Source organism: Ursus maritimus, unplaced genomic scaffold, assembly GCF_017311325.1.
Source record: "Ursus maritimus isolate PB19 unplaced genomic scaffold, ASM1731132v1 scaffold_21, whole genome shotgun sequence".
In the NCBI taxonomy this organism is placed as follows: Eukaryota; Metazoa; Chordata; class Mammalia; order Carnivora; family Ursidae; genus Ursus; species Ursus maritimus.
The window spans coordinates 46,784,718-46,797,274 of record NW_024424564.1 but is presented as its reverse complement, the minus strand read 5'-3'; the positions used below and the strand labels follow the sequence as shown (position 1 = coordinate 46,797,274).

At 51.3% G+C, this 12,557-nt stretch overlaps 1 protein-coding gene across 2 annotated transcripts; it reads left to right on the top strand.

The window, feature by feature from the left end:
- Nucleotides 1-1,354: 1,354 nt before the first annotated feature.
- ANKRD54 (ankyrin repeat domain 54) lies at nt 1,355-12,314 on the top strand. Of its 2 annotated transcripts, none has more exons than XM_040637504.1 (8): nt 1,355-1,788; nt 3,267-3,314; nt 7,701-7,799; nt 9,711-9,782; nt 10,277-10,324; nt 10,400-10,524; nt 10,721-10,828; nt 11,207-12,314. In XM_040637504.1, exons 1-8 carry the CDS (start codon nt 1,464-1,466, stop codon nt 11,279-11,281), a joined length of 900 nt encoding a protein of 299 aa, XP_040493438.1. In that variant the 5' UTR covers nt 1,355-1,463; the 3' UTR covers nt 11,282-12,314. The 2 variants fall into 2 exon arrangements, with proteins under 2 accessions (XP_040493438.1, XP_040493440.1); XM_040637506.1 differs by having other exon boundaries at nt 1,649-1,788; nt 7,706-7,799.
- Nucleotides 12,315-12,557: the final 243 nt, after the last annotated feature.

The window sequence follows — 12,557 nt, the reverse complement described above, 5'->3', positions numbered from 1 at the left end:
AATAAGGTATAAATACCCAGATGTCGCTTAAACTCTCTGGAACCAGGTTTCCAGTAGGCTCTTCATTAAAGAAAACAGTGTGATGGAAAGAGAGGACTTTTGGGGGTTGAAATCCTGGTTTTTCAACTTTCTAACCTTGTACAATAGTACATATAACATCTCAGGACCTCAATTTCCTGATCGGCAAAGTGGGTATAATAATATCTACCTGCTAAGGTTCTTGTAAGGGAGAAATAAATGGTATAACACATATCAAGCATTTGGTAAATGACATATATTCAGTGTTCATTTCTTTCCTCGGTTTCCTTCTAGCTACAAGTGGAGTTGGCATGTATGGACTTACCGGTTATGGGGCAGAAGAGATAAACAGCGTTTGTCTCCATACAGTACCAGGAGAAACCTCACAGTGGTGTTCTGAAAGCACTACAAATTTTGAAAGTGTTTTTCAACTGTTACAGAAAGATTACGTTTTTCCTGGGTTGAATGAGAAGGAAGAACTTTTGCTGGACAAAAACCCTGGTCCAAAGACAGCTGGGCATCCATAAACAAGTCCCTTGTCTCTCTTGCTTCAACTTCTCGTCTGTAAAATAGGGATGGTCCTCCTTGTCCACGTTATAGAAGTGTTTATGGGGTACTGGCTTGTGAGAGGAGTTGCTAAGCTCATCACCGCGCAGGAAACCCTTCCGTGTTTCGGGCTCCCTCCTCTCCCATAGGGCTGTGAGCAACTCAGTGAGTGTCAAGGCTTGATCCTGCGTCTGGAACGTAACACAGTTACCTGGCTCGGTGACTGGCTCTCGGACTGCGGTGTCGCTGTGGGGCAATTACGTTGAATTACAATTCTTTATAAGTCAGCGATCAGTGCCGGGGTTACCGAGAGATCTTTCGCATTTAGAAGTTATTACTCTTCAGTTTGCGGAATAGTCCCAAGTTTTAACACATTCTCACTTTCCTACTTCCACTACGCACTTCCCACCAGGAACTCCTTTTTTTAAGTTCATTGCTTTAACATGAATCTGTGTTTACCCCTATCTTGCGGCTTCTTCGTTTTCCTTAGTGATTGGCTGCAGTTCATCTTAAAGTGATTGGTTAAAGCATCTGCCCGTTATCTTTCCCAGGACCTGGTGGGGGAAATGGGTGGGGGGAGGAGAGAGAGACGGAGACAGAGAGTGTCCTAAACTTAGCTGTTTTATTGGCTCCGGTGGGGACTTACGGCGAGGGCGTGGGCGTGTGGGGTGTGATTGGCTTTTTTGTCCGTCAATCATACTGCCGGAAACCAATTCTCTCGCCCGAACTAGGCCCGGTTGGCTGTTGGCGACGGGAGCCCGCCCCCCGCTCGGTTGCCGTGGTTGCAAGCGGGACCCGCCCGCTCGCCCGCTGACAGCGAGGCTTAGGGCGGAGGAAGCGGGTCGGTTGGTCGGTCGGGAACGAGGCTCCGGCGGCCAGGCCCGCGCAGAGCCGTTGCCATGGCAGCCGCCGCCGGGGGCGCGGACGACGAACCGCGCTCGGGCCGCTCGAGCTCGGATGGCGAGTGCGCCGTGGCGCCGGAGCCGCTGACGGGCCCCGAGGGCCTCTTCTCCTTCGCGGACTTCGGGTCCGCTTTGGGCGGCGGCGCGGGCCTCCCGGGCCGGGCGTCCGGTGGGGCCCAGTCCCCGCTGCGCTACCTCCATGTCCTGTGGCAGCAGGACGCGGAGCCCCGAGATGAGCTGCGCTGTAAGATCCCCGCCGGCCGGCTGAGGCGCGCCGCCAGGCCCCACCGTCGGCTCGGGCCCACGGGCAAGGAGGTGCACGGTGAGGAGCGCGGCGGGAGGCGGGGCCGGCCCTCCGCCGACCCTCCGGGACCCTGACCTACCCCGGCCTCTCAGCACGGGGACTTCGGGCGGCTGAGCTCCGGGCCCATAGTGACCCCTGAGGCTCCTTTCAGTAGCAATCAGGTTGGAGAGCGGCTAAGGACTGCGAATGTGAAAGACAGTGCTGAAGCACTTGGTAATTCCTGAATAGAAACTTTTCATGACTCCAGGCGTTTATTAGTAGATTAAAAAAGAAGTGGGGTGCTGGCGAATACTTTTATTAGCAGACAGGGGAGGCCAGAGCATGTAGCCAAGTTCTACCAACTTGTTTAAATGCGCAGACCGGGATTGGACGACTCTACCTCGTTGAAGCCGTAGGCCAACTGCAGAACCTTTCAGCCTTCGTTTTCTCGTCTGTAAACGAGTACAGTACTTGCTTTACAGGGATGTTGCCGGAGTTAAGTAAGGTGATGACTCCGTAGCGATTATTCTGCCTTTGTTGTGTGCCAAACACTGTTGGGTGGTATGTGATCATTTCTAATCCTCACAATAACTCAATGAGATCCAGATACTGTTCCCGTTATATGGAAGAGGAAACTGAGGCTCGGAGACCTTGCTCCAAGTCGCATAGCTAGTTAAGTGGCGGTGCTGGAATCAGAACCCACGTCTGCCAGACTCAAACCCCTGCTCTTGTATGTCCACTGTTACCGTCTTTCACATGTTGTGGATGACATGGAAACCAAGGCCCTGAAAAATTTAAGAATGGGGCCTTTAGTGTCTCTTTTAGGACTATCTGTGATTCCACCCGTACCTTAGTCATGCTGTAGAGATTAAATGAAAATTTGAAAGTGCTATATAAACCATAAAGTGCTCTACAAAAGTAAGGAATCATTAAATGTATCTGGGTTGCAATTTTCACCATTTCTTCAATGACAAAGACATTGTTCTCTATTAGCCTCTAATACAGAGGTAGTGTCATTGTAGGAGAAAAACGTTTCTGCTTAGGAATTACCAAATTTAAGTAAGTTATTTGGGAATGGCCTCTTTTGGAGAATATAAGATTGTCCGCGTGACGGACTCACACAGAGCTTCCATGTAAACATTTCATTTTGTCTTTGCAACAACTCGGGGCTGTCAGGGCAGGGCTCAACTTTTTTTTTTCTTCAGATGATAAACCTGAGGCCCAGGAGGGTTAACTCACTTGCTCAAGGTCCCCCAGCTACTATACGTGGCAGAGCCAAGATCTGGCTCCAAAGGCCTTGGAGGATTTGCTACAGAATGTGGTTTTTTGCACTCGCTCTGCAACATTTCCCGTCTTTCCTTGTTCCCAGCGTCTCTCGTATCCTGGTGCCTTTCTTTCCCTTTGGGTGCTGTTGTGGGTGAGTGGTGGATTAACTAGGCAACCATCCACTGTCAGCTTCGTCATGACTGTTTTGCTTTATTTTGTTTTTCACTAGAACCCTCTTCCTCTCTTCACAGCTCTGAAGAGGCTGAGGGACTCGGCCAATGCCAACGATGTGGAAACAGGTGAGTGTGCAAAGCAGGTCCGGCTCCACGGGCCGGTTAGGGAAAGCAAAATCCAGGCCACCCATTCCTGGGAAGAGAGTGCTTGAATTCAGTATGCCCGCTCACCCTGCGGACTTGGCTCATTGTTATATAGAATATAACTGTAATCATCTCGCAAAAGAGAAGTCCGGCTTAGATGCTTACTCTTCCCATGATTCTCTGTCACCCTGAACTTCCTGATGTCATAGTGTTCATCACTCTCTGGGCTCCCTGATGTTGGGACAGTGTCTGCTTTTGTATCCCTGGCAGCCAGCAGCCAAGCAGGAGCTTTTTAGAACTTCCGGTTACTGGGAACGGTCAGCTGTAACTGCTGGCAGAGCCACTATCTGAATAAAGCCACCACCTTCAACTGCTCACTGAGGCTTTGCGGTAGTTGGGTCAGTGGTTCTCAGACTTGTTTAGGTGACAGAACATCTGAAAGAAATGGGCGGGGCTCCCAGCAGGACACCATTTTGGGTTTTTGTTGTTGCTCCCCAGCGTTCATTGGCTGACAGGGCGGTAGCAGCCTCAGAAGTACAAGGTCAAGTTCTAGGGGAAAACTTGTAATTTTATCCACGTGTTAGTTTTCTAGGGCTGCTACAACAAATTACCACAAACATCGTGGTTCAAAACAAAACAAATTTCTTTTTCTTTTTTTTAATTTTTATTATTACTTTTTAACAACACACATTTCTTAGCACATAATTCTGGAGGTCAGAAACCCAACACAGGTCTCACCACGATGAAAGCAAGGTGTTGTCAGCAGGGCTGTATTTCTTTCTGGAAGCCCTAGGGGAGACTGTTTCCCTGCGGTGTCCAGCTTCTAGGGGCCACCCACATTCCTTGGCTTGTGGTCTTCTCCCTCCATCTTCAAAGTCAGCAACAGTGGACTGAGTCCTCACGCTGCTGTGTCTCTGGTTCACACCGCGGGGAAACGTAGCTGATTTTAAGGACTCATGTGATTAGTTTGGGCCTGAAGAATCCAGGATAATCTTTCTAGCTCCAGGTCCCTAACCTTATTCATATCTGCAAAGTCGTTTTTGCTGCATGAGGTCACATATCCAATAAACTCTGAGGATTAAGGCTTGGACAAAGACCTGGGAGGCCGCGATCCCACCTACCTCAAGTGGACATCATTCTGTTTCGGTGGGGTGCTGCGGTCAGCATAGATGTGAGCATCGCTTGAGGGCCGTGGGATCAGAGAGCCCGTTTCCAGCCGGCGTGGAGAGGAAGTCATTTACCTCGGGGGGCTGGGTGTTAAACCATGGGCCTTGAAATGGTTCCCTTACGCCTGGCGTAGCATAGTGAGCAGGCCTGGCAACTGGAGGGCTTTCCAACTCTCTTCACTTTGGTCTCTTTTCCGGGAACTTTAATATTCTGGAATATTTGAGCAGCAGCCAAGATAGCTTTTCAAGGAAAAATGATAAATGTTCTCTTTTGACTATCTCTAGTGTGTGGCCAGAGAATATTTGAATTATACTTCCCTTGCACAGAAAGCCTAGTTTATCTTGAGTCAGGTATTCACGTGGTGGTTTCAGTGTTTTGATAGAAATGTTATAATGTTCCAGTCAGAGTCTCTAACACACGCATGTTCAAATCTAAATGGCTGTCAGATTGACCAGACTCTTGCCGGACTCTGACGGTGACCCTGAATGTGGGGTTGGCCTCTTTAATCCTCTTCTCTTACGGTTCGCATTTCCTTTTCCTTCTGTACTTTGTTGGGGTTTTGGTGCAGTTGAGCAGTCGTAATGGACATAAAATTGATGCCCTGCTATTGTTAAATCATAATATATTTTCATTTAAGTGAAAATTACATACATTTAAAATGTTTGGGAGATGAAGGAAATATGCAAGGAAAACATCCATAATCAGCAAAGGAACTGATCTCTGTAAGTATGTTGGTGACTATCCTTCTAGTCCTTTTTCCTATGCAGAGAAATTTTCTTTTTTTTTTTTTTATTTTTATTTATTTATTTTTTTTTTTAAAGATTTTATTTATTTACTTGACAGAGATAGAGACAGCCAGCGAGAGAGGGAACACAAGCAGGGGGAGTGGGAGAGGAAGAAGCAGGCTCCTAGCGGAAGAGCCTGATGTGGGGCTCGATCCCATAACGCCGGGATCACGCCCTGAGCCGAAGGCAGACGCTTAACCGCTGTGCCACCCAGGCGCCCCCAGAGAAATTTTCTTTATGGGCTTGCAAACTGTGCCAGATACACAATTTTGTAGCCCACATAACTATGAAAAGTTTTTTTCAAAAGGGAAACGTCTTTTTTCCCCTATTGACAGAATGAATACATGGCTGTATGATTTTTTTTTAAGCTTATTAGGTGAAAAGCAGGAATTATGTTGTAATTCCATTCTCCAGTTATAACCACAATTTGTAATGGATGCCCACTATGCCTTCAGAGGAACAAAGCAAGAGTTATTTAGCTAGTCATATATTTGCACAGTGGTTTTTCTTTTGGTGGGGGGAGGGCAGAAGGAAAGGGGGAGAGAATCTTTTTTTTTTTTTTTTTTGGAGAGAGAATCTTAAACAGGTTCCCTGCTCAGCACAGAGCCTGACTTGGGGCTCGATCGCACAACCCTGAGATCATGACCTGAGCTGAAATCAAGAGTCAGGCACTTAACCAACTGAGCCCCAGTTTCTCATTTTTAAGATAATTTCCCAGGTGTGGGGTTATCACATCAAAAGGTTTGCATTTTTCGATGACTTCTGACAGGTGCTGCCTTTAGTGCTTTCCAAGAAGACTATTAACTGCCCAAATCATAGAAGAGAACGGACTCTTTTAGCTTTGTCTTAACTCTTTGGCTGGCTATCTTTTGGTGAATGTCCTGATCTAACCGGAAGCTCTTCTTTCTCTTCCACTCTCATAAACCTTTTCCTGCCACCTTTATTCATTTCTTCAATCAGTCAACAACATTCATGTTGTTGAACAAGTCCGATCTTGGTCCTAGATATTAAGTAAGATAAACGAAACAAAAAACACCTACAATATAATTGGAGACAAAGAATATAAAGTGATACTATTTTTCTAAAACAAAACCCCAGAAAACCTGAAGTCCTGTATTTAGTTGGAGAGGCGGAAGTTCTGGAGCCAGAGGAGCCTGGGTTTCTATCCCAGTGCTGCCTCCTGGTAGCCGGGTGAGTGTACCCGGGGCACTTCACAGAACGGGACGCTTCTCCTGGCTTGTGAAATGGACACCGTGCCTGGCTGGGTGGTCGAGGGGCTGAGCAGACAGGTGGCTGGGGTCAGGCTGCTGCTCGGTGTACACACCAGTGCTCTAAAATGGCACAGCGTGTTCACGTTCGGGTAGCAGGGTGAACAGGGCCCTAAGGAGACACGGGAGCCAGAGTGGCTACCTGAGCCTGAGGAGAAGGAGGAAGAGGGGATTCTGGGCTTTGTCTGGAGTCCTTGAGAGGTTTGCTGGTGGAGACTAAACTGTTGGATGCTCTAAAATGATGTTTGGGGGCACCTGGGTGGCGCAGTCGTTAAGCGTCTGCCTTTGGCTCAGGGCGTGATCCCAGTGTTCTGGGTTCGAGCCCCGCATCGGGCTCCTCGGCTGGTAGCCTGCTTCTTCCTCTCCCACTCCCCCTGCTTGTGTTCCCTCTCTCGCTGGCTGTCTCTCTGTCAAATAAATAAATAAATAATCTTTTTAAAAAAATGATGTTTGGCAGCAATTTATACATTTCAGTCGGACATACGCATGTGACACGTAATGCCTCACAGTTTATAATGGCTCCATGTTTTGCAGAGAAGGCATTTCATATCCATTATTCTCATCATAGCAGCTCTGGAGATTGGCAGGGCGATTATTCCCATTTGCTGGTGAACTGGGACCTAAATTCAGGCCTTCCTACTCCCAGCCCGGCTCTTTCCCCTGCCCCACACTACCGGCAATGTACTCCTTTCTTTGTTACTCAGCTTAGCCTGGGACTTAGTCTCTGCGGCTCCATGTCTGTGCTCTGGCCACTCCAAAGGGCCCCCCCTCAGGAGCAAAGGAAGCATTGCCCAACAGCTCAGGCGGCTGTGTCCGACTGGAATGGATGTGAGGCCAAAGGCTGTGCTCGGGGTTTCTGTGACTCTAGAGTTCCTGACCCTGAGGGCCAAGATCCTTCTGTGATGATCTATGCCTAGACACAGAGTTTGAGCAGCCAGAATCTGTGGTCCTCAGACATGCCTTCAGGAGAGCAAGGCCCTTGTCTTCGTGTCCCCTGTGAGGCCAGCATCCAGGCGGGATGAGCTCTCGCCTGCCTTATCAGTGCCTTGCCTGGAAGCACCCTGAGCTTCCCTCTTCATGCCCTAGGAGCTGCTGCTTAACTAACACCGCCTCTGTGTCCCCCTTCCCCTCTGTCTTGGTGGTGTCAGTGCAGCAGCTTCTGGAAGATGGTGCGGATCCCTGTGCAGCTGATGACAAGGGCCGCACCGCTCTGCACTTCGCCTCCTGCAATGGCAACGACCAGATCGGTGAGTCCTGGGCAGGCGGGAGGGAACGGGGCGGGCTGAGGAGCACCTCTCCAGAGGCGCAGGGGGAAGATCTGCTGTCTGCACAGCCAGGGGTGGGGCCAGTCCTTCAAGACATTCTGGCAACATTTACTCAGTGCCAAGGGCACCAGCAGGACAGACCTCCCTCCCCCTTTCGAAAGTCCTTTTTGCGTGCGGTATAACTTATACACAGTGAACTTTCTATATGTATGCACTGTCCTTACCACCACCCAGATCGGTCAGGAGCACCCGGCTGGCTCAGTCAGTAGAGCATGCGACTCTTGATCCCAAGGTCATGAGTTCAAGCCCCATGTTGGGTGTAGGGCCTACTTAAAAAAAAAAAAAGGAGAAAGAAAGAAAGAAAGTAGTTTCAGCCCCTCAGCAGCCTACCTGATGCCCCTTCCAGTCCTTACTCCCGTGTAGACCTTGTTCACCATACAGTAGTTTTCCTGGTTTTGAATTTCACATAATTGCAAGCAAAGAGTATGCACTTTTGTATTCTCTTTCACTCAAACTTACATCCCTGAGATTCATCCCTGAATGTTGTCAGTATCAGGAGTTTCTTCTTTCTTATTGCTGGATGGTATTTCATTGTGTGCTGTCCCACAGTTCACCTGTTCTACTGTTGATGGACGTTTGTGTTGTTTCCAGGTTTGGGCTCTTATGACTACAGCTGTTGGGAACATTCTTGTACCTGTGACTTGGATATAAGCATTTAACTGTGTTAGATATTGTCGCAGGCAAGGAGTTGCTGGCTCACCAGGGGACACGTACATGAGCTTTAGTACGTACTTCCACACTGTCGCCCCCGGCGGCTGTCCCAATATACACTCCCACCAGCGGTGTAGGAGTTCCACATTTCTCCACAGCCTTGCTGATGCTTGGTGTTGTCTCTTTTTAATTTTAGCCATTCTGGCATTCTAGCCATTCTTTCATTTGCGTTTCTCTGGTGGCCATGAATGTTGAGCATGTATATATTGACCATTTTTGTAGCCTGTTTTGTACATATTGGCCATTTTTTTATCCTCTTTTGTGAAGTTCCTGTTCAAGTCTTTTGTCCGCGTTTTAAAACAAGCTGCCTGGTTGGTTTTTTTATTATTATTATTGATTTGTAGAAATTCTTTACATATTCTGGATACAAATCACTTATCAAATATAAATGACTTAACTTTTCTGATCTTCCTTCTTGTTCTCTGAGTGGTGTCTTTTGATCAACCCAAGCTCTTATTTTTAATGAATCCAGTGTATCCATCTTTTCTCTTTTTTATGGGTAGCATTTCTGTGACCTATTTAAGAAATCTTTCCCTATCACAAGGTTTTCTTCTACAAGCCGGACTTAGAGCTTTCACATGTAGGTCTATGAGACGTCTCTCATTCGTTTCTGTACAGAGTGTGCTTCTCAGCCCGGCCTCGTCATATGTGTTAGTCTGCCTGCACATCTCTCTGGGTCACTGCAGCCCACCCCGGAGGTGGCATAGACACTCAGGGAGGGGGATGGTCAGCATCAGCTATTGGCCTAATTTCCACTATGGCACTTGGCTGTGGAAAGAGCAGAAAGTGTCCTTGAGAGCCTTTACTAGCAGCCACCGCTGTTGAAAGAACTTACTTTAACCCTTAGAATCTCTGTCCTTTCATAGTCCTGCGTAGGTCAGAAGGCCCTCCCGGAATCCTCGGTCCCTGGCCCTCAGAGTCCTACACATGAACCCTGTGAGTGAGGGAGTAAGTGAATGAATAAACGAACGAACGAATGAATGAACAAAACAACATGGAGAACCATGTTGCTTTCAGTGTCCCACACTTTGCGGAAGCCTCTTTAGCTAGCTTACAGGTGGGGGTTAGGATCCAGTCCGTAGAAGCCCTCCAACAACTCCTCGTGGGTTTTCCTGTTTCCAGTGCAGCTACTCCTGGACCACGGGGCTGATCCCAACCAGCGAGATGGGCTGGGGAACACGCCACTGCACCTGGGTAAGTGCCTGAGAAGCCACCAGTGCCCGCTGCTTTGCCGCACGGCTGGGCTCTCTGATGGAGAGCCCGGGGCCCTGCAAACTCCCAGCAGGATCTCCTAGCATCTGGGGAGAACCCAAGCCCCCGGGGGCTGCACTCGCCCCAGGCTGTGTCCCCTGGCCTTTGCCTTTGGTTACCAGGTGGCCATGCCCCGAGCATAGCTGCTTTAGCAACCTCAGTGGCTCAGCAGGGCTCTGCTAGGGAAGGTGAGACCTGCAGCCTGTGGCTGCTCCACACCATGGCTCACGGTGAGGCAGGTCCCATCTCGCAGCCTCAGTCTCCCCAGCTGTACAGGGAGGGAGTTGGACCCACCCCATGGCTGCCTTGGTGATGCAGTCTCTGGAGGTGGGACCTGGAGCGGGCACACTTGAGAGTCACAGTCCTGCTCCCTCCGCGGGCAGGCAGGGACAAGTCCTGGTGGCCTGGACTCTCAAGTCTCTGTTCTCCTTCCTCAGCGGCCTGCACCAACCACGTCCCTGTCATCACTACCCTGCTACGAGGAGGTATGTGCTTCCTTCCCCTTTGCCCTCCTCTCTTGCCCTCACGCCCCGTGGGCTTACCTCGGCCTGCTCGTGCAGGGTCCCGCGTGGATGCCCTGGACCGAGCTGGCCGCACGCCCCTGCACCTGGCCAAGTCGAAGCTGAACATCCTACAGGAAGGCCACTCCCAGTGCCTGGAGGCTGTGCGGCTGGAGGTGAAGCAGGTGAGTGCCCCTTGTGCTGAGCCACCGGCAGCAGACAAGCCCTGGGCAGGCGCTGCCCTAACCACAGACACGCCTGCCGCCAGCACGAGGGCTCCTGGGGGCTTCACACTGACCCCGTTTGGCATCTGCTCCACCGGCAGCTCTCTCTGGGCCGCCTAGGTAGAACCGAGCAGCTCAGCCCAGCCCCTTGTTCCAGATCATCCAGATGCTGAGGGAGTACCTGGAGCACCTGGGGCGGCACGAGCAGCGGGAGCGGCTGGACGACCTCTGCACCCGCCTCCAGATGACGAGCACCAAAGAGCAGGTGAGCGGCAGCTGCAGGGCCAGGCCCGGCGCCTGGCAGGAGCCTCGGCGCCAGTCCCTCTCTGGTGCGACACAGCCAGCCACTCATGTGGAGCAGGGCCACGGCTGTGGAGTTGCAGCCCACTGTGGACCTCCAAGCGTCTGTCGACTTCCTTTGAAGCTACTCGTGGCTCTCGTCTCCGGGGCAGTCTGACAGTACCTGGAGTCAAGGACTACCGATCGGACAGCTGCTCCGTAGTCAGCACGGGAAGCCGCCCCGTGCCCTGGGAGGACAGACCATGCCTACCCTCCATGTCTATGGCCTGGGGTGGAGATCTGGGGGCCGAGACACCTGGGCCTGTCATGGCACCTGTGACAGAGCCTTGGTTTTGTCCCACAGGTGGATGAAGTGACCGACCTCCTGGCCAGCTTCACGTCCCTCAGCTTGCAGATGCAGAACATGGAGAAGAGGTAGCAAGAGAGGCTCCCCGGCTTCCACTCTGCCGCTGCCCCGCCCCTGCCCCCACCGCTCTCTCAGTACCAAGAAAAAGCCCAATGCCTGGGACTTGGAGCTGCACGTAATCTGGTGAGGCCCTTGCCCCCAGATGCTGCGGGGCAGAGATCTCTCTCACCAACTTCAGAGCCGCTCCCAGCCACGGCCTGTACCATCTCTGGGGGCCGGGACCACAGCCCCCAGCTTCTCCCTCTGCTCCCACAGCACTGCAGCCACACCTCAGCTCTGGCCGACGTGCACCGTCCTAGCCAGCCTCACTTGTCTCGTGGCCTCCCCGGCACCCTCGGCAGGCCCCAGACCCTTCTCTGTGTCCCTTCCCGGCCAGGGGCTTATTGCAGCCAGCAGGGTGCGGGCTTAAGAACCCTTGGGGGGCTTCTTGGCTGGCCCACACCCCTCACCAGCATTTAGATTTAGACTTGTCGCCTGACTTTCAAGGAGCCATCGCAGTGCATCTCTCTGGTTGGAAGGGAGGGTCGGTGAAGCCTAGACCCTAAAAATACAAGGTTAGGAAGGACCCTGTGGAACCCAAAGCAGAAAAGCCCCAGCCTTTTCTCCCAGTCGTCAAAACATTGGGAGGGGGAGGTGGTCCATTCTGCAGCCCGGTTGTAGTAGGCTGAATGGTGGCCCCCCGAGATGTCCGCGTTCTTATCCCAGGAGCCTGTGGACATTACTTTATCGGGCAAAGGGACTTTGTAGATGTCATTACATGGATGATCTGTGGACCAGGCGACCCTCCCGGGTTAGCCCGGTGGGCTTCATGTAGTCACAAGGATCGCAGGAGGTCAGAGAGGAAGTGGGAGATACAGCGGGAAGGGGTCAGAGCTGAGGAAGGCAGGCACCCACAGAAGCTAGAAAAGGCAAGGAAATGGAATCTCCCTTCAGAGCTTCCCGAGGGAACCAGGGCCCTGCTGACACTTTGACTTTAGCCCCGGGAGACTGTCCTTGGAAATCTGACCGCCGGAATCGTAAGAGAATAAAGTACATGTTGTTTTAAGCCACGACGTCCGTGGACATTTGTTTCAGCAGTGACGGGAAACTGACCTAGTCGTGGAGGCACAGAACTCACTGTACAGGAGGTACCCCGCTCGGCCCCGGGGAGCAGACCCGTCCCTTGTGGGCAACGCACCCGCGGGTTTCTTGGCAGGGGTCTGCCACAGGAGGGGAGCGGAGGGGGACACTGACTACAGAGTAAAGACAGACTCCCCAGGTCACTGTCCACACCCACCCTGGCCCTGCC

Bases quoted from the DNA above. Each gene is read 5' to 3' on its own strand.
- ANKRD54 (XM_040637504.1), top strand. From the start codon at position 1,464: ATGGCAGCCGCCGCCGGGGGCGCGGACGACGAACCGCGCTCGGGCCGC. The intron at 7,800-9,710 runs GTGAGTCCTGGG...TCCTGTTTCCAG, and splicing joins CAATGGCAACGACCAGATCG to TGCAGCTACTCCTGGACCAC. The intron at 10,325-10,399 runs GTATGTGCTTCC...CTGCTCGTGCAG, and splicing joins CACTACCCTGCTACGAGGAG to GGTCCCGCGTGGATGCCCTG.